This window comes from Acromyrmex echinatior, chromosome 8, assembly GCF_024713525.1.
Source record: "Acromyrmex echinatior isolate Ae372 chromosome 8, ASM2471352v2, whole genome shotgun sequence".
Classification (NCBI taxonomy): domain Eukaryota; kingdom Metazoa; phylum Arthropoda; class Insecta; order Hymenoptera; family Formicidae; genus Acromyrmex; species Acromyrmex echinatior.
In genome coordinates this window covers 9,280,809-9,300,604 of record NC_141859.1, presented here as the reverse complement: position 1 = coordinate 9,300,604, position 19,796 = coordinate 9,280,809, and the positions used below count along the sequence as shown (strand labels likewise).

The 19,796-nt window shown below is 38.0% G+C and overlaps 1 protein-coding gene and 1 long non-coding RNA gene across 7 annotated transcripts in view; one reads left to right on the top strand and one right to left on the bottom strand.

The window, feature by feature from the left end:
* LOC105148322 (neurotrimin) overlaps nucleotides 1-15,832 on the top strand; it is a 378,921-nt gene extending 363,089 nt beyond the window's left edge. For 5 of the 6 annotated variants that reach the window (XM_011059981.2, XM_087408694.1, XM_011059980.2 and 2 more), the window contains 2 exons: nucleotides 1,847-2,015; nucleotides 2,657-15,832. In XM_011059981.2, coding sequence (XP_011058283.1) covers nucleotides 1,847-2,015; nucleotides 2,657-2,748 — 261 coding nt within the window. In that variant the 3' untranslated portion in view covers nucleotides 2,749-15,832. The remainder of the gene's footprint in view (nucleotides 1-1,846; nucleotides 2,016-2,656) is intronic. The other variant, XM_011059983.2, reaches the window with a different exon arrangement.
* LOC147908734 (uncharacterized) lies at nucleotides 15,746-19,185 on the bottom strand. Its single transcript, XR_015545935.1, has 2 exons — nucleotides 18,481-19,185; nucleotides 15,746-18,316 (listed from the first exon to the last, which is right to left on the bottom strand). It is a non-coding gene; the product is annotated as an uncharacterized LOC147908734 (long non-coding RNA).
* Nucleotides 19,186-19,796: the final 611 nt, after the last annotated feature.

Here is a 19,796-nt window from a genome sequence, read left to right as displayed (position 1 = left end):
CCGCTCGCTAAAAATACCGTATATTCTAAACAGGTGGAATATATAAAACAAAGAATACAAAAGCAAAACACTTGTATTTTGCTATACAACATGCTTTACTGTTCCACTACACATAACTATTAAGTCTTTTACACGTCCTACAGTAATCATTTTATATAGACTTTAATTTACAATGGCGTTATTTATTACAGTGACACAAATCGATTTAACTCACAATAATTTCATTAATATTAACAGTAAGAAACTGTAATCATAACACAATACTAATATAACATAAAGGCATATAACAAAATAGTTGCGGGAAAATTACTCCCACTCCTTCTATTTTTTCTGCGGCGTAAATCCCAGCTAAACTAATTAAAAAAATGTATTAAAGATTCAAATTTAAATGTACTATTTATTAAGCGCATACATTAATATGAACATTGTTTACTTAAAAATTAACCACAGAAATGGATTTATTATATTTTGATACACATGAAAGTTAAAAATAACAAAATGTTATTTTTTACTTAAAGGATTGGTTCACCATTGCTCCTTTATCTAACAATATAACAATTTTAGATTCTTTTATTTATTGAATTGTAAAAAAGATATCGTATTTTAGCAAAATTTGAAATATTAAAAAACGATTTCTATGAAAGTACAGAGTACAAGAAGAATTAAATTAATGATTATTGATTTTTTTATTTAACATTTCTTTTTACCAAGATAATTCTGAGAGGACATGACGTCCGAATTTTTTAACACCGAAATATAGCCAAGAAGCAAATATCCAACATGTTGTCGAGGATGTTCTACAATTCTCAATCCCTTAAGAAGGCTTACGTACCTCTCAGACGAAGGTACACTGTCGTAAGGTTCCAACTGCGGATTATTTATTTAAAAATCCTTTTTAGCTCTCGCAACGTTTTCTGCTTTTTATTCCTTTCATTCGCATATACCTAATGTTAGATTCTACCAACCTCGTGTTAAAGCGACACTTACGAGCGTTGTCAAGTGGAACAGACATAGGATAAACACGACGCGCGTTCGTCGAGGTCTTGAGACGAGTGCACTACTAGCATTTGGACGTTGCAGCCAATTTTCCAGCGTAAATGTGCAGGCTTAAATAACATTCGTTTCGTCAAATGTTTTGATTATTCTAACAGTCTAAGTATTCTTTGAATGCGAGAAACATTAATCTTTTGTTAAACAACAAAATATAAGTTTATTTCATAATAAAAAGTGTGCCAGGTTTTATTTTTGCAACAAGAATTACAGAAATAATTCTTTCATTTTCTTCAATATTTCTTAGGAATTAAAAAGATTAAAATATGTATATACTTATATTTTAAGAAAATTGACACATCTACCAATAATTCGAAGGAATAATTAAAAATTATAAAAAGTTGAATAATAAACTGAGATCCATCACCGAAAATCCATTATCCTGAAATAATATTTATCTTGGGAAATATTTTCGGGTCATAAGTCGCCAGCGAGGTAATTTGCACCGAACGTCGGGGCAAACCTCTTTCATATCACTAAACGTCGTGGGATGTACTTTGCAATCTCTTTCAAATCTCTTTCAATTTTATACACGTTAAGAATTTTCATTGAAAGAAGGATACTTTTTTTAACGATATTTTTTCTATCCTCATGCTCTTCGCGAATCGAAAGGGAGTCCTTCTACGAGCTTGTCGTCTTCATAGCCAGTACTCATCGGAGCTGCCTAATAAAAATTGTATCCGACATTGGCTAGCCGGTTTCTCATTCGCTTCCATCCTCACCGCACAACTTAATTCTCATCCACTCGGAGAGACCGCCACCTTGTCTAAGAACGATCGCCCGATCTCTGTTCCAGATAATCAGCTACGACTCGAGCAGAGGCGGCGTCTCCGTGGTCACGGAGAAGGGTGACAGCACGACGAGTTTCCTCTTGGTGCAAGAAGCGAAGCCGTCGGACTCGGGACGGTACACTTGTAACCCCAGTAATGCTCAACCGAAATCGATCACTGTACACGTACTCAACGGTGAGTAATCGATGATCCGAAGACGATGCGCCAGCTTCTTGTCAGCTCGTGATTAACAACGATCGTGTACATTAAAAACAGAACATCAGATAATATTGGGAGCGTAAAACTCCTGAGAAATCTTACGTAAATTTTATGGCGAATGTAGAAAGCTACAGATTTATTAAGAAATATTTTATCTCTGTTTCTTTTATTTGATTAATTCGTATGATTTTTCGTTAACATCTTGTGACAATTGTTGTATAATGTTGCAAATTTTTAATTTAATGTGAATACTGTAATTATTGTTAATTCATCATTGGCGTAAGCTATTTTACGTGATGACTATTTTTTGTATAGTTTATCGTGTATGTGTATTATATTTATATAAAATATTAATTCGATATCTAAGATTGTTTTATAGTCACGTGACTCACCTAGGATTGGCAAATTCTCTTTTTGGAATGAAAGGAAAGAATTTTACCAAGGAGAAACCACGCCAATTACGAGAAATAATTAGCTAAATTGCATTCCATTTCGGGTAAAAAGACAAAAAAGACAACGTAAAAAAAGGAAAGGAGAGAAGAAGAATAGAAAACGGCGAGCGAGAATGCCAAGCGCCGCGGGTCTTCAGAAAATTTAAGTGTTGCCCTCTGTTTCAGGAGAGTATCCCGCGGCAATGCAGCACGGCGGTCAGGCCAAACAACCGAGGCTGTACTCCCTTCTGCTCTGCCTGTGTCTGCTACTTTACTAATTGCTCCATTCCATCGCGCATTTTCGTAGGGAGAAATCAGAAGGCAGTTTCCAGAAAGCGAAGAAAAAGGGAGCGAACGAGTGAAAGAACGAGTGAATGAGAATAAGAGTGTACGAAAGAGAATAAGAGAAAGAAAGAGGGGGAGAGAGAGAGAGAGAGGTATTTCCGTCACGAGTTGTGCGAACGTTGCCCAGGTGTCATGGAAGCCACAGCGAGATACGTGCGACGATGTGCATCCGACAGAGACGCTTTTGACTGTGTACCGGAACGATGAACTCTTTCGCAACGACGCGCCGTTTGTCGATGCAACCGAGCGACGACGACGACGACGACGACGACGACGTGTCCGGAAGGGCAGCGCAACGACTACAGGATGATGCTTTTAACAATGAGAACCGCGCGCGATTCGGAATTGCGAATATACAATAATACATGTAAGAGAAATCATGAAATTCCTATATGTAATAACCGTCGATGAACAATCGGTTTTATTATAACAATAGGTTGCTTATTCATAAATAAAATCATAAATTCGACCGAAAACATGGATAATCATTATTCGTTGACTAAAACATAATTCTACATTCATGAATAAAACTGAATAAAGTGCAATTGAAATTATTATTCAAGATGTCGCCGAAATCACGCGTTTCCACATTGAATTCGTTTAAACATTCTGATAACCCTCTAATAATCCTTAATTTAAAATTCTCTTCGAGTTCTTGAAAGCATTGGAACGTAACTTTCGCTCGACTCATTTTGTATTTCGTCCAAGAACATCGAATTCCGAATCGTTCACAACTTAGAGATCTTCGAAACACAATCGACTACTCTTTTCAGTACAACTGCAAATACTTCTAGTTTGAGAAAAACGTGAATCTTCTGAGACATCTTGTACATCGCAAATAACGAAAGGTAAAATGTGTAACATGTGTTCAGGCAAAAAGCGATTGAGAATATGGAGAAGAGAATACTAGATACGCGTCGTCAATGCTTGTTTTTCTCTCCTCCTTATTCGAAATAATCGTTTCGAATAAACTCGAAACGTCTGCCGATCTCATGGACTTTCTCAGCTGACAAGACTAGCGGCGCGTGGCGAGTGCATCGAGGACGAGAGAGAATCGGAGAGAACGAATCGTTGCCATGCAACAGCGGCTTTGACCAAGTATAGCTTCGAAATTCGCGCCTGTGTGACCATCGGTTACTACGACCAGCGTGTACCTCTATACCTCTATACCGCGATACATCGATTCTTCCTTGGCGGCATGCACGAGGAACCTTTTGTCGGGATCCTCCAGAGTCAGTCTCGTGTTCCAATATTGACGCCGCATTTCCGGCCACTAAAGAGCGAACGGCGAAATCTCGAATTTCTACGCCGGAAGCGATTCTATTGCGGAGGCGATTACCGGCGTAATCGGATCGCGCGTCTTTTCTTGCGACTCTTTTCTTACTGTTCTTACTGTTTCTTTTATCGCATGGCATTTTAAAATCAATTAGTGAGCGATAAAACCTGTACAACACGCGACTATCGATCGACGAGAGGTAGCGATTTTCAGATTACCTATTTCTTGAATTTGTCTCGACTAAACACTATCCCGCTACTTGACAATCAAAGGACGTCGTTAAGTCGGCGTAAAGCGGCGCAATTAGCTTACGCGAAATAGAAATTGCGCGTTATGAGATTCAGCAGTAATTACTCTTCTGTTCCGACAGTTACCTCAAAAGGTGCAGAAACAAAGAGAGATTCATCGTGTATAATGATATTTGTATTAAATTCAATCGCGTTATTTGATGCGTTTCAAAATTTCGAGGAAGAACAGAATCTTTTATATTACAAAGCAAAACATATTTATGTGATAACAATGCACAAAAGGATTTATCAAGATATATTAATATTAATAGAATTAATCCACAGCATCCTACCTTTAGTATGCAAGATTTCGAGATTTCGACTGGCGATCGTATCTTTGTCACATAAAACAAATTAAATTTCGTAAACGCACTTCTTTCTGCCAGAATTAATAGAAATAAAACGGCATGGACAAAACGTCAGTTGAAAATGTTTTACACAGTACGGGATTAAAATGAAATCCTCTTAATTAATTCAAATATGCAGAATCTTTCTTCATATGTATGTATTTGCATTGTTTACGCAATCCTACAAATACAAATCCATCCGTGTTGACAAAGGAAAAGAAAAAAAAAAGAGAAAAAAAAACAAATCGCGAGATATCAAGTAAATTTATTTTTCTACTTCTCGGGAGAGCATTTCCCGTAGAAGACAGAAGATAATGAAAAAAAGTCGGTCGTGCGTGCAACCCGTATATATAGCGTGCACGTGAGCGCAAGAATGGCGTACGCGATGAGAGTAGCAACGAGAACGCATCGTCCTAATCGATCAAGTGTACGCGAAAGATACGAGATACGTTCAATTCAATTAGTTCTCGCAATTTTCTTTTTTCAACAACTCTCTATTTGTCTTTACGAGTGGTACGGGAAGCTTCGAGTATAATATCGAATTTCTGCGACGCTCTCAGCGTAACTCATAATTCTTGCTTGCGCTATTGCTGTCCCATTTGTTTCTTACATTGCAGGTACTTTGTCTACTTCTCGTCGAAACAAAGTCGTTACGAAAGGATTCATTGTTCATTATTTTCTTTCGTGCTTCCGTTCTTAAATCGTATTGAAATGCTGAGATAAAATTATAAAATTCGCATTTTCCATTTAGACACATATATTTGAAATTATTAAAGAATTCAAAAAAAAAAAAAAAATCTTGCAAAAATCTACTCAACTTATGTTAATGAAATTATTTCCGTATACATGTCACAGAAATGCATCATTCGTTGAAAAATCTTATTAGAAAGCAATCTCGCAAAATTTTATATAACTCTTTGATTCTCTCTATCTTTTCAAAACGGACGGAAATGAGAAGACATTTAGATATTTCTCATTTATTGACAACTACTCCCAATCGGGATGCGCGCAAATAGCTATTATAGTCGGTGACCGATTTAAAATACATTTAGGAACTGGTAAACGACTTCTTGTTCGGCACACCGCATAATTCAGTATGACCGCGTTTCGCTACCGTCGACGACGTCGGGTTCGTAACTATTAATAAAACTTGGAGCTGTCGCGAACGCGAACGGGAGTAAATGGTAGCGGAAAAATATGAATAATGAATGAAAAAAAGTGCGGGTAAACGCCTTGAGCTGAAAGCGCGTGTGCGTGCGCGTGAGTACGAAAGACGAGCAATCCCTAGTATCCGCAACGGAAGAACGTGATTAAAAAAGTTTTCAACGATCAGTAATACAATAGCTCGACCACGCGTAAGAACGCCTCTTGTCGACGTCGCTGTCGTCGTCGACCAGATAATCAAGTCCCTGTCTCTAGACCCTTATTTCCCGGACAAAAAAGATAGCGACCCTCGGCCCTCCGGCTGGTGGCTGGTGGCTGGTGGCTGGTGGCTGATGGCTGCCGATTGGCGGCTGGAGTGGACCCTTCCTCCATTCTCTCTCCCATCTCCCATCTCCACAACCGGTTACCTCTTCATTCTTCCTCCTGGTCGGAAAATCAGTCAGTTACCAAACTACTGACAGGAAAAAAGTGCATGGGAGTGGGTAGTAGGTCGCGTGACGACACTCGCCGATCCGCCTTCATTTATCAAGTTAAACGCAAGGTACGCCACATAATGTCGGTATCGAGGTTCTCCAAGCGGACGCGATGTATCTATATATCGCTCGGCTTCGTACTCTACATTATGTTCTCGCACGTATATGCGCTCACCCTGCACGTCGCGCTCCCTGCAGCTGCTAATCCTCCCTGTGCCCCTTACGAGCACTGGATTAACGCGCGGTTTCAACGCGATCAAATCGCGATCATGTATTAATTCGACCCTTTCAACGAAAAGTATCATCGCGAGTGTATCCGAAGTATACAATATATCTCAAAAAGCAATAGGTATCTAACTATGTACGATCGGAAGATAAAATCGGTGACCGGCAGATATCGACGCATCCAGGTCATCCAACATTTTCACAACGACGGACGGAGAATGGAAAACGTACGACGGCTTGTTATAAAAACATTATTAACATATTTGTACAAAATATAATACCGTAAATTGGCAATAAAGAAAACCCTTGAACCATTAAAAATTACTCTTCGTACGTAGCAAGCGTATGATAAAAACCATCATATGGTCTTGTAATAAGAGCTTGTAAAAAGAGTTAAACTGGTGCGCGGAGCTTTTCTCAGGTTTTCTGCGCAAAGGATCCGGTTGATTTATGTACGAACGTGATTTCGAGGCATTGTAATAATTCAAGATCGCTATCCAGCTGTACTTGTAGCTGTACTGTAGAGCATCGTATTCTTCGATACATTTTCAATCGTCGATGGAAAGCCTCGGAGGAAGTGAACATGGCGCTGCGCAATACCGGAGGTTCGGAGTGCATGCAACGCGTGCCTATCGTCGTTTCTTGGTATTTCCATCCACTTTTATTCTTTACTATAATAGCATCCGACATGAGAATGCCGTTCGTGACCGGCAAACGAGACTCTCTATATGCTTGCACTCGGTCGGACGTGCTCGTTTTTCCTCTCGTTTCGCTTTTCCGGGACGTCCGCAGCTCCGTGTACGTGCAGCCGGCTTTAATTAAAAATGAGCGGCACTTTTTCTCATATTACGTCAACGGGGTAAATGTTATTGTTTCATTTCTGATTGTTACTTCGTCACTATCTTCATATATTTTATGCGAATTGTTCGTATGTGATCGTGTTTCTATTCGAATAAACAAGACAATCAGAAAAATATGATCAACATCACATCAAACTTCATAGAATGCAAACAATTACATAAAACTTAATTAAAAACATTGATTTTATGTTCAAACATTTTCTTTTCTAAATTAAGAAAAAGACAGTGGTTTAGTGGTTATTTTACGATTGTTTTGGCAGATGAGAAATATATATTTTCTACGATAACTTTAATAAATTAAAGGAGAGAGGAAATGAAGAGAATTAAATGTCAAATGGTCAAATGGTCTTTTTTTTTATATTTGTAAGAACAAAGATACGCAAATCGAATAAAGATTAGCATGTATATTTTCCTGAGAATGTTCGCATCTTACGTTGTAAACCAGATATAATAATAAACGCATCGTCGAATGAATACAAGTACGAAAGAGAGCGGAATAAGAGAGCTTCTAACTTAACGTACTACTTGAGTTAATTTACATTACCATTTATGTTAGATACTTAGGTCTACGAAATACATCGTCCGACGACCATCTCTTCGAAGAACGCGCCACTCGTTAAGGCGCAAAACTAAACGTCGGTATAATTTCCGACTCCGGTTACAAGCGCAGCAGCGAGGTCGTTACCGCCGCGAATTAGAGTCGCGTTACAAAGCCAACGTAGCAAACTCACTCGGTGAATGACGTCGTTGCGCGTTTCTTGAACGGAACATTGGCCAAAAACGATATCCAGCTGATAGAATGAAAGAATGTCTGTTCAGAGAGAGAGAGAGAGAGAGAGAGAGAGAGATAAGAGCACCCTCGTCTGTTTCTTCATATCGCAAGTCTATTTCTGAATCAAGAGATTCTTTATCGCGACGAAAGTAATTTGACGAGAATATTTCCTTCCAGAGAAAAAAATGTCAAAGAATACATTTGTGTTTTGGAAAATGTCAGTGTATTATTTTCTCTGCGATCTAGGGATAAAAGCTGATATATTTACGACCACGTCGCGTCGATATCGCATCGTAAAATATGCAAGTGGATGCGTGTCATTTTTTTAATTCGAAATGAACACGAGCGATACACGATTACGGATTAAAACTTTTACCTATCTTGGGCATTCCGTGTCTCTTCCGCAGCTAGAGAGACAGATCTGTCGGATCTGTCCGCTTAGCACGTTTATAGGGTTTGTAAAATGACTTTATACGGTTTTTATACCAGTACTGAGACGAAACGGCCACTGCCAAAGCGGATTCGCGAAACATGGATGCTCACGAGTACGAATTGCCTATATCGTCGAAATGCAATTTTGCGTGTGGAAAAAGTCGCGTGACTACAATTCTCCGTGAATTTTTGCAACAGCCGGACGTCGGCGCTGTACAATTCGCGATTTTAATTTACATTCACATTAAATAGTTGTACTAAAAAAGCAGATTGAGTCGTGCTTAGTAGTCGCGATGCACATTAGTATTCAGCGACAATCGGTATGCCGATTGCGCGCAGTAGATTCTATACTTCCGCATAATGCTGGATGTGAACGTCGAGAGAAGAACTCGAGTATGCCAACTGAAATAAAAGAATGGAGAAAGAAAGAACGAGAACGTGAGGGAAAAAAAGGAATAATCGCGTAACAGTTAACATGGAGAGGCGTGATACGCTTAGAAAGCCGCGCGCCGCGCCGGCGCGGCGGCAGGAGGGTGCCGTTTTTCATTCGGATAGCAGGATACGCAAATAAAAGGAGCGGTGCGTGCCGCGGTTTCGTTATTCCACCTCCCTACGGTATCAGTGCACGCTCGAATAAGCTTGTACCCCGTGAAGGAATTCTCCGTTACGATTCGTCGAATCTCGATACTCGCGAAAATGTATCTCGAGCGAGAAACGTAATTATGCGAATCCCGAAACTGATTGTCGGGGATTTAGGGAGGGAAATAAGTGGAAAAAGTCAGACTACATTAAACGATGCGTCCGTTCGTTCAATATTCGATCAATCTTACCGCCCAAATAATTACACGCGGTATATCTGTCCTTTTATTCTTGATTGATCAACTTGATTTACTGTAATAATAATATTAATATTTGATTGGTTTATGCCCATATTTCTGATAATGTAGATTAACTTTAATCTCGAGTCATTTTACTTTTCATTTTTTCCTAATTCTTAAAATTAGTAAATTAATGAACAAAATAAGCCCGATTAGATCAGACATTTTCTTTCAAATATTGGACGAATTAAATTTATATTTATTTAAGAGACAATATTTCTTCTATTTTTTTCAATCTATCACTTCGGTTCATTGATTTGTGATTTGTTGATTGTCACGATTAGAATTTTTGTTTCTAATAGCAAACCAAACTAAAGACTTTTAAATGTAGAGGAAAGGCTCCTATAATGAAATATTGAATTCATTTTGGATAAATGTTACAAGTCTATGGGCAGAATTTTATAAAATAATAAGTCATTTTGAAAGGAATTTAATAAGCTTTGAGATAATGTGTTGTAAAATTTAATTTAATTCAATTCTATTTTTTTTTTAATTAAAGAAATGTAAAAAGTGAGCAAATCGCAAAATCAAAAAATGAGATACTCCTAATATGAGATGTCTCGAGAAATCGATAATAAAACAAAATACATCAGTATTGCAATTAAAAAACTTTATTTTATGATTCTAACATACACAACCAGGGTGCGTGCAAAATGAGCATGCGATGCATTGTACCCAGGATTCATCTTCAGGTAGTGGAAACCAAGCATCGCAGAAACAGGCACTAGATGTTCATTTCAGTTGTCATTTTTATTATTACAATAACATTTATACTTTAGCAACGATTTTCACTATGACGTAGGAGCATATTAATATTATTTCATATTAAAAATACCCTGGATATCTTATATTACGATTTCCACGTCTTACAGTTTTATGATCATCAAATCTAACTTCTGTAATTAAGCAATTCAACATATTCTATATTTTTCTATTAGTACGATCTTACTTTATCATTACATGAAGAATTTATTGCCAAATATTTACTTATTAAATAACAAACAGAATTTAAAAGCTCATCTCAATAAAACTTGAAGATATCCAAATTCTAAAATCTTTTTTTACAATGATTACAGGCATGATCTAATAATGAATTTTCCAATTTTTAAATAGTTTTCAATCCAAGAACAATAAATTCACAGAACCAATAGATAACGTTTTCATTAGTTTAACAGAAACACCGCTATTTCATATTAGGCACCTATCTCATAATAAGGGATTTTTCTTTATATAATAATGTTCGACACGTTGATATATATTCTTACATCAAATATCAAGAATTCAATGTCAAGATATTAAATGACCATTAAATAATAAATGATTTAATAAATAATTACTCATCGGAATATTTTTCCGATCAACGTTGTACAACACAATCGATCGATCGATCTTTTTTCGATCAGCTATGTATTTACCAATTTTCCGCATGTGCAAATTTCCAATAAAACGCTGCGATATGTATATTTTTGATTCGAAAATCTGACCAACGAGATAAAAAAAATGAATATAAACAGAAAAACGAAAAAGAAAATGTGGAAACTTTATTCATTTGGCACGGCATAAATTAGTATGCAGCGCGATGCGCTGACGAGCAAGAGGATTTTACGTGACGATTTATAAAAAGTCGCGGCGCATTGTGTGCGCTATCGAGTAAGAGACACGATATACGACGAGGATGACGATTCGTTAACCTTTGATAGTATGAGATCTGCACGTAAAAAAAAAAATTTCTCCTCACATTCACTCAACGCACGCTTTCTCAAATTATAGGTATCTTCGTTGGCGATATTGAGGGCAAAGACTCTTATTACGTTTAGATCGTTTTATTGAAACTGAAACGTTTTATTAATTTTTAAACGTAATAAAAATTATTGTCTTCTCTGTTTTAGCACATTCGAGTTTGTTAAATCGTAAAATATCAAGGATGGAATTGTACATCGAGTAAAGTTGGAGGTATCTCGAGATACAGTGAAATACTCTTTGATATTCCAAATATGATGCAACATGTATGATTGAAAGAGAACAAAAGGCAAATTTAGCGCAACGCAACTTACTATCACATATATTCCCAATGGATGGTTAATAATAGTCGAATTAATGACGAATAATCGAGCGGTTATCGTTTAATGATATTCAGTTCCGTACAATATTCGCATAATGATTATGCGCACACGCAGGTCATGGAAACCGAGTGCAGGCAGCCTAATTCGACGATTAAATCAATGACCACGATGCCAGGCATTGATACGTGCAATCTGCATTTTCCGCTTGTGCGTTACATCTCGCTCAGGCGGAATTCATCAGAGTTTGACGAATTAAATGAACATTACTTGGGGCATACGCGCACAATAAACCACCTTTGTCGATGACGGACTTTCAATCGACATTACTTCTCTCGTATAATGTAAATATGTACTTAAAAGGCTGTTTAGTTGTTTAGTTGATCTCGACAATATGACGATTACGACGTTATCGCATTTATCACTATACTACGATTCATTTTGTACGACATGCCTGTGTATGTATTCGTGCGTACGTGCGACATGCGTACGTGCGTGCGTGCGTGTATGCATGTGAGTATAACCTTGATCACTGCGATGACGATGAATGCGGTATTAAAAGTCAAGGGAAGTAACGTTCGGATTTAGTGTGTAATGTTAGGCGTCGTAAATGAATTATATCGAGCGTGACGAAGCAGAGCACACATCGTGATGTGCCGTACTTTAATTACATTGCATACAACATGAAATACCGCAGATAATTCGGTAAATCGAGCGACGATATGATTTAAATGCAAATGCTGACGACGTCGTGCGCATACCATGTCACCGTAAAACAACGTATTGTCTTTGTCATGATTTGCATCCAGTCAATGTGAGGAAGACGAAAAATTCTTCGCTTCAAGTCGACAGGACCCGACGATGAATTTGTATGCATGCGAGATGATTTTCGCTTTATGTGCCCATGTTTAGCGGCGGGTCTAGAAGATTTTTAACACACGCAGAGAGAGATTGTCCAAAACAAAGGATTTCCAGAACTTTAATGAATAATAATTAATATTTTCGTTTTTTTTATACGATCTTGGCATAATGCATGAATTAGCAAAATATTGAAAAAAGTAACTTGCATTGAAATTTCGGAAGAAAAAAAGAGGAAGAGAGAGGGAGAGAGGGAGAGAGGGAGAGAGCGAGAGAGAGAGAGAGAGAGAGAGAGACAAGAAAGAAAGAGAAATTCTGGATCCGCCAGTGGATGAGAGAGTGTGCCTGCGCTAATTACATCCGTAAATCTTACATGAAATCGCCGCATGACGTGGCCACCGAAGATGGCTGCGTGCCAGATCGGATAGCTTTAACATAATCTTAAAATATTCCATGTTCCCATGTGTGCGCGAATGTATGTACGTATGTATGAGCAGAACTGAGCGCGTGATCACTTTTCCGATATTCGATTTGCTGCTGCATATCCGTGAACGCTCTCATTAACCTTTAGCAGGCCAGACGTGAATGGAAGTGAGTTGTTTTTTAATGATTTACAACGATGTTGTCGCGTGATAATTACGACGCTCACTTTCTCTCTTTTTTCCTCTATTTCTCTCTCTCTCTCTCTCTCTCTCTCTCTCTTCCCCCTCTCTCTCCCTCTTTCTTTCATCATTCTTCTGTGTCTCCATGCGCTATATTTATATTTTCATGGAAATCGCACGCGACCGCATAAAAAAAATCCCAATTGCGTGAACGCGACGTTTTTGCAACACTTGAGGATTCGCCTTCTTCAAGTGACCACTTCTAATACACAATCGTCAAAGTCTCGATATCGAATTGAAAAATTTTTGTTAGAATTTATGTCAACGTGATTTCGAGGCATCCGCGTAATCAAAGAGTAAAAGTTGGATATTAATTAAATACTATTCTAATAAATTAATATCCTAAATTACGACGAGAAAAATTTTTCCAACTTCTCGTTTAAGAAATATCAAATCATTATGTAAATTTTAGACAATTAGAGATATTAAATTACTGAACAACATTTCTGAAACAGTGAAATCTGTCGTGCTTTTCATTGTAATTCAGAAAATCATTTTTTTAGTATTTAATTAGTATTTGACTTTTGTTCTTTAGACAAATTTAGATGAAAAAGTTATGTGGATCTTCTTACAGAGAGAGAAGGAACCAACCGACAATCCCTATCGGATTAATTAACAATAAAAGCACTGTCGACTGATTCCTTCCTGAATAATGCGCGCCATTATGTACGTGCAACACAATATTCTGATGCGCTATCGTTGAAGGTATCAACAATCACACATGCGAGACTAGAATAATTCACAAAACTCCACACATTGTAAATATGTCAATATCCAAGACAAGATCTTCCGGCCAGGATGCCGGCGCGGCGTCCAAGCGTGATCAATCCGGTCTGACCGAGAGAAGCTTCGTCTGGACTTACCGATCTCTCTCGCGGAAAGGAGAAAGGATCGAAACTATAGCTGTGAATATGTAAGTAAGCGGAAAAACGTGACAGAAAAAGTGCGATTCGTTTCGCATCGGGGGAAACCGATTGAAAAGATGGCGAGAAAAAGCAGAAATTTTAAGGCTCTCTCTTTCCTAAATCAGCTTTCGGAGATAAAAAAGAGAGAGAGAGAGAGAGAGAGAGAGAGAGAGAGAGAGAGAAAGAATTTAGAATGCGTTGTGAAAAAAGGAAAAGGGATCCCTGTCATGCGAATCAGAGACCGTAAAGAAAAAGAGATGATGGAGAAATAAAGAAGCAAATAAAGATAGCGAGGTTAAATCAAAGCGAACTCGCGAGAAGATGCGCGTATGGAACTGCTCGTGGAAGTTTCGAAAAAAACTTCGCATTCCATTCGCGCGATCTCAATCACGCGGAAATTCTCGTCAAGGTCACGCTTCTCCATCCCTCGATGAACCCCCGATGCGAGAAGGGTAATATCGGAAGAACGAGCTGAATCGAGGTCGTCGAGCTGATATAGGCGTCGTCGCGCGATCAGTAGCGCGAAGAAATGCGGTGCGATTCGATTTGCGATCTAATCTGATGTAACGGCGACAGACACAGATATGATGAGAGAAAAAGAAAAAGATTATCTCTCGACGGGTAGTTGGTTACGCGCATTTGAATTTTAGATGGGACCGTGGAGTTCCGTTCGTATCCCGTTAATTGTGAAGAACGATCGGATCGCGGATGTATATGAAATTAGTAATTGACTGCCGAACAATGAACAGTTCCGATAAAGTGCACGGGATAATGAATGATGTACAGTTTCAATAAAAATTCTGACGATCGCCACGCACGAATGATAGTAAAATACTTGCCAAAAACAGATATTGGAAACTGATTTAAATTTCATTATATATAAAATCTGTTAATAATTTATCGTTAAATTTTAATATTTGCTGTATTTAAAGATCTTATTTTATAGAAAAAAATACATTAAAAAAATTTAATATACATGAGAATTTTACTCGTAACTTTTATGCAAATGTTTTGAAGATACTTGTTCTACTTAAACCTAAATTAACATTGAATAATTAATACAATAGTACGTAATTTCATATAAGAATTTTTTAGCATTAATAATTTAACTGTAAATCATAAAAAATAATTTACACAATTCCTCCTTCTATCAGATACTGAAAAAAAAATTGAATTCAAATACTAAAATCAAGAATTATGGATCAGCAATTTTACATTTTCAGTAAACTCTGAAATATTATAGATCGAGCATAGATCGGATCGAACACCGCATATCGGAACACTGCCAGTTCCGTGTTGGACGTTACTAATAAGTGGCCGTGTAAATATTATCGAATTACTTCGATCACACACTCTCCACTCGTGTGAGAGTAGCTAATTAAATTAAATAAGACAAGAGTGATAAAAATGTGTCGCGACAATGATGTTCAATGAAAAAAAACAAAACGGTGCCGTTTACACCCACGCGTACATACACACGCATACCCTCACACACGCAACACTCAAACACATACAAACAACACGCAGAACGTATTCGCTCGAGCGTATGAGCGCAAATCCCTCAATTAACGCGGGATACGAGAAAACTATAAAAGAGATCATCCTCGCATTCATCGATCGAACTTATGTTTCCTCGGACACGTCCGCGTCGCGTTGTACGTGGCGGTGTAATAAGTTTCTATCCGTTTTACATTCCTAACTCGTTGTGTTGCGTTCACATCGTACCATTTATAGATAGGCTAATATACCTAATAAGTGTTTCGTCTAGCCTACGATGTATATTGTATCTATAATCAGAAATAAATTATCGACAGTAAATCGTTTCAGTGTTGCAACGACATCGCAACAAATTCATCCCACCCTATACAACGTAAGTACTCTACAAATCATTTTTATATCAGCTTAGCATGTCAGACTTAATCTTATCGTAAATGCGAAAGAAAATAAAAATTAATAGAAAATTTCTTTCCATCAATAGAAAATTTTATATTTTCTCTTGCAATTTATATCACAGTGTCGATGAAAAGTTTATTAAAAGTAAAACGTAGATTTTAGCCGATCGAAAATAAATAGCAGATAATAAAGAAAAATCAAAAATATGATTCCATGTATTCATAGATGTATGAGATATCAGATTCTTTATCTTTGATTTTTTTACTTCTAACTGACGTTAGCTGGCGTTAGATTCAATTTCAAAGTACATATAATAGAAAGATCGAGAATTTAGAATTGTTTATCGTAAATAAGATAATTTGATCGTTAATAAAGCAGTAATCATCATCCAATATGGATTGCCTAATTTCTGCGAAAGAATGGCAGTAAGTAAGGTGGAACTTGAGAAATAATCGAGCACTAATAATTATAGTGTAATTACAATCGACGATATGAGGCTCTGGCCACCTAACCATCGTCGGCACACACTCGAGAATCTCACGCGCGAGGGAGAATGACGCCGATGAAGGATAAACTTTAGACACGCAAGACATGAATTTGCATGGACGATGCATTATCTCTACACGTGTAATGTGACATCCCTATCGCGCGATTACCGAAGGGTAAGCCCGCTCGCAATTAGACCACCTGCGGTTTGGCCTAAGCTGATCTTAGACGATTACCTATTCCGCTTTGCTCTGTCGAGTCCCGCTAAACCTTTCAATTTATTCCGGGACCGCTAATTTGTTGTAGTCGCATGCACGTATACCGTGCAATCGCGTGTCGCAACGCCCTACCAACACCGCACTACGAAAACTTCACCTCACTTAAAGTAAGTAACGTAGAAAATTCGGGCCGAAGTGTTTTGCTTTTTATATACTCGCAAATCTTGAGTGATACTTTCGGAATCTCGCGTTAAAAATATTTTTTCGCGTATCCTCGTTATTTTGAGCGAGCTGCCAATTTTTCTTTCACGTTCCTCGTAAATTTCTTTTTCTGACGATATGTTCACATAAAGGTAAGTTAATGAGAAAGACATCAAAGTCTAATTTTTTTTTTAAATCTATGTAAAAATACATTTCTCGTGAGAAAGAGCTGAAAAATGTTTCGTGTTAAAATTTTGTATCCCGGATTTGACTGCAGAGAAGAAAGCCATTAAAATAAATGATCGTACTTCGCCAGATGTCGCGACACCGAAATACGTCTCTTCGAGACAACCGCGATTCTACATTCAGACAGCATCTCGCTATGAAAAGTAGCAATGAAGATGCATTGCGACAAACTTGCAGGAATGTGCCGCGTGTGCAGCATATACAAATGTCGCGACCAACGCCCCACTCGGAAACTGGGCGATTATTTTATGAGCTTGCTAGTATCACGACTTGTACAAAATCTGTTATATCAAATTATGCGGGAGGAGACACTTACAATTCACATATGAATTAGTCTTTTTCTTTTAACAAAAATGTTAAAATACCAATCACTATGGCATAAATAAATAAACAGCAAAGAATATTTCACTTACCTAGAGCTGCTAATGGATAATAAACCTCCCCCTCTCCCCTCCGCCCTTCTCTCGCCCTCTATTCCTCTCTCCCTCTTCCTTTCCCTCTCGCTCTCCCTCCCCCCTCTCTTTCTCGAGTTATTCTGAGTACATTTTAATTAAACTGAATTTTAATTTACAGTTTAGTTACTGGGTTATTTAATATCAGAAAAATTGAGAAAGAAAAATTGAGAAAGAGAAGATTCTGTGCAATCAAAATTTGCTTCGAGAAAAAAAATTGGTTTCAAGTTAATCAAAGAATCTTATAACGTGGAATAATTATGGTGTATAATCATGGATTACAGATTCATCAACAAGAAAATTATACAATCTGTTTCAGTGCGGAATATGTAATAAAAGGAAGGAAAATAAACAAACGGATTTAACAAATGACTAAATATTGAAATTATCTTATTTACAAAATAAATGAGGGAGTGTCAAGTATGCAAATGGTTTTATAATAACTTTGAAGACATATTATATGTGTGTATGTGTGTGCGCGCGCGTGCGTGCGTGCGTGTGTAGAGAGTAGATATCAGTTTAAATACATTACATAAATTATAATTTATTTAGTATTTTCCACAAATGTCATGAATACAATTGATTTAATGCTTTCCACAAATGTCACAAATATACGTAAAATTGATAAGAATTTTTTATCTCAAAAGTTTCCTTAGATGACGTTACACACCAATTTTCTGTTTAAACTTACTTCTTCATCGATTTTTCATCTTTTGTAAAAATATTAAAATCAAATAATTACACAATATAATAACAGAAAGGAAATGAAGCAGTTGTTGCCTAACATCGCTTAACCTGTCGTTGTTCTGTATAAAAAAGAAAAGATATTTATGTTACGTTGGTGATGTCAAGTGATTTTATCGTACGGATAAAGTAAAAAACGGGCTCATTGTACATAGGACAACACATATTTGCCATCCATCGAAAAAAAGATTCACAAGCAGATGGGGGACTTTTACGTGTGTATTACCGTTTATTCAGGTATCACGGTAGGCGGACGGATAAGGGGTGAGCCTGGCGCAGCGCGCGCTTTCTGTGGTATTGATTACAGCCTCCTATCCAGGTGCACAAGCAGGGTCAAATCTGCCCCTCTCTCCACCACCGTTACCTCCTTCTCCTCATCCACCCCTTCTGTTGCCAGCTTTTCGTCCCTTTTCCTGGTCTCTCCCTTTCTCCACTCCCTTCCATACCTAACCCCATCTCGTTCTACCTTTCTCTCCCTTTCTTTCCAGCGACCTCTCCTCTTCGCTACCACTTCTATCTCATTTCCACTACCTCCCCCAATATCTTCCCTTCTCCCCCCCCCTCCTCCTCTTCCCCCTCTGACCCTCTCTCTTCGCTCTCACTTCAGTCCCCTCACTCTGGCACGCTACCCCATCTGTGCACGTATCGAGTGCAAAGAGAAAGAGAAAAATATGTACATCGACACGCCACTCTATAGTCACTCTTGCATCGAGCGGATTTAGACGCATTTATTTGTATGTAATCGTGGATAAATCCTATTGAGTATGTGTTTTGCTATTTGTCAATCTCGTCATCAGAACAGAAACTGCGACAAGTTAATGAAGGTATTATCCACCGCGGTAAACTTTTGCACGTACTCATCAAATGGAAAAAGAAAAACGTGATACAATTAAACGATATTAATTTATCAAATAATATTGTCGATCAAATAATATTGTAGAGTAGCGCTTAATTTTTGAAGTCCAATTAGATACTCGACGTACCGCAAGTATATGCAAGTATATGCATATCTCAACCATCAAGTAAATTATATTCCAAGTTTATTATTATTTTATTACCCCTTACTTTTCGTCATCTTCTCACATTGGCGTATTCTTTTGGCTCGCAAAGCCGAAAAAGAAATAACACGGAGTAAAGAACCATAATTCTTAACAAGCCGGCTGTTTATCTCTCGGCTGGCACATATGTTCGCGTTCGTTTGTACATATTCGCACATACGTTGCATCGTACATACTTCCTCTTCGACCCTTCGATATAGAATCGATCTTTGAGTCTAGACTGCCATCAGTCGATTCATCTTCATTACGTCGTATCGGCTGAATTTTAGTCGCATCGATCGTCACCAACCAGTGCCAGCCTGCAAGCTGAGCTAACCAAGCGAGCGAGCAAGCAGCCATCCAACCTCGAGAGAGTGCATTGAGCCATCCCTAGCGCGGACTATCGCACCAGCGACAACAGTCTCTCGCTTACCGAGCTGTTGAAGAAAGGTCCGGAGTTTTCCCCGGGAATTCCCGCGACTCGCTCGCTACCCTCGCCGTAATT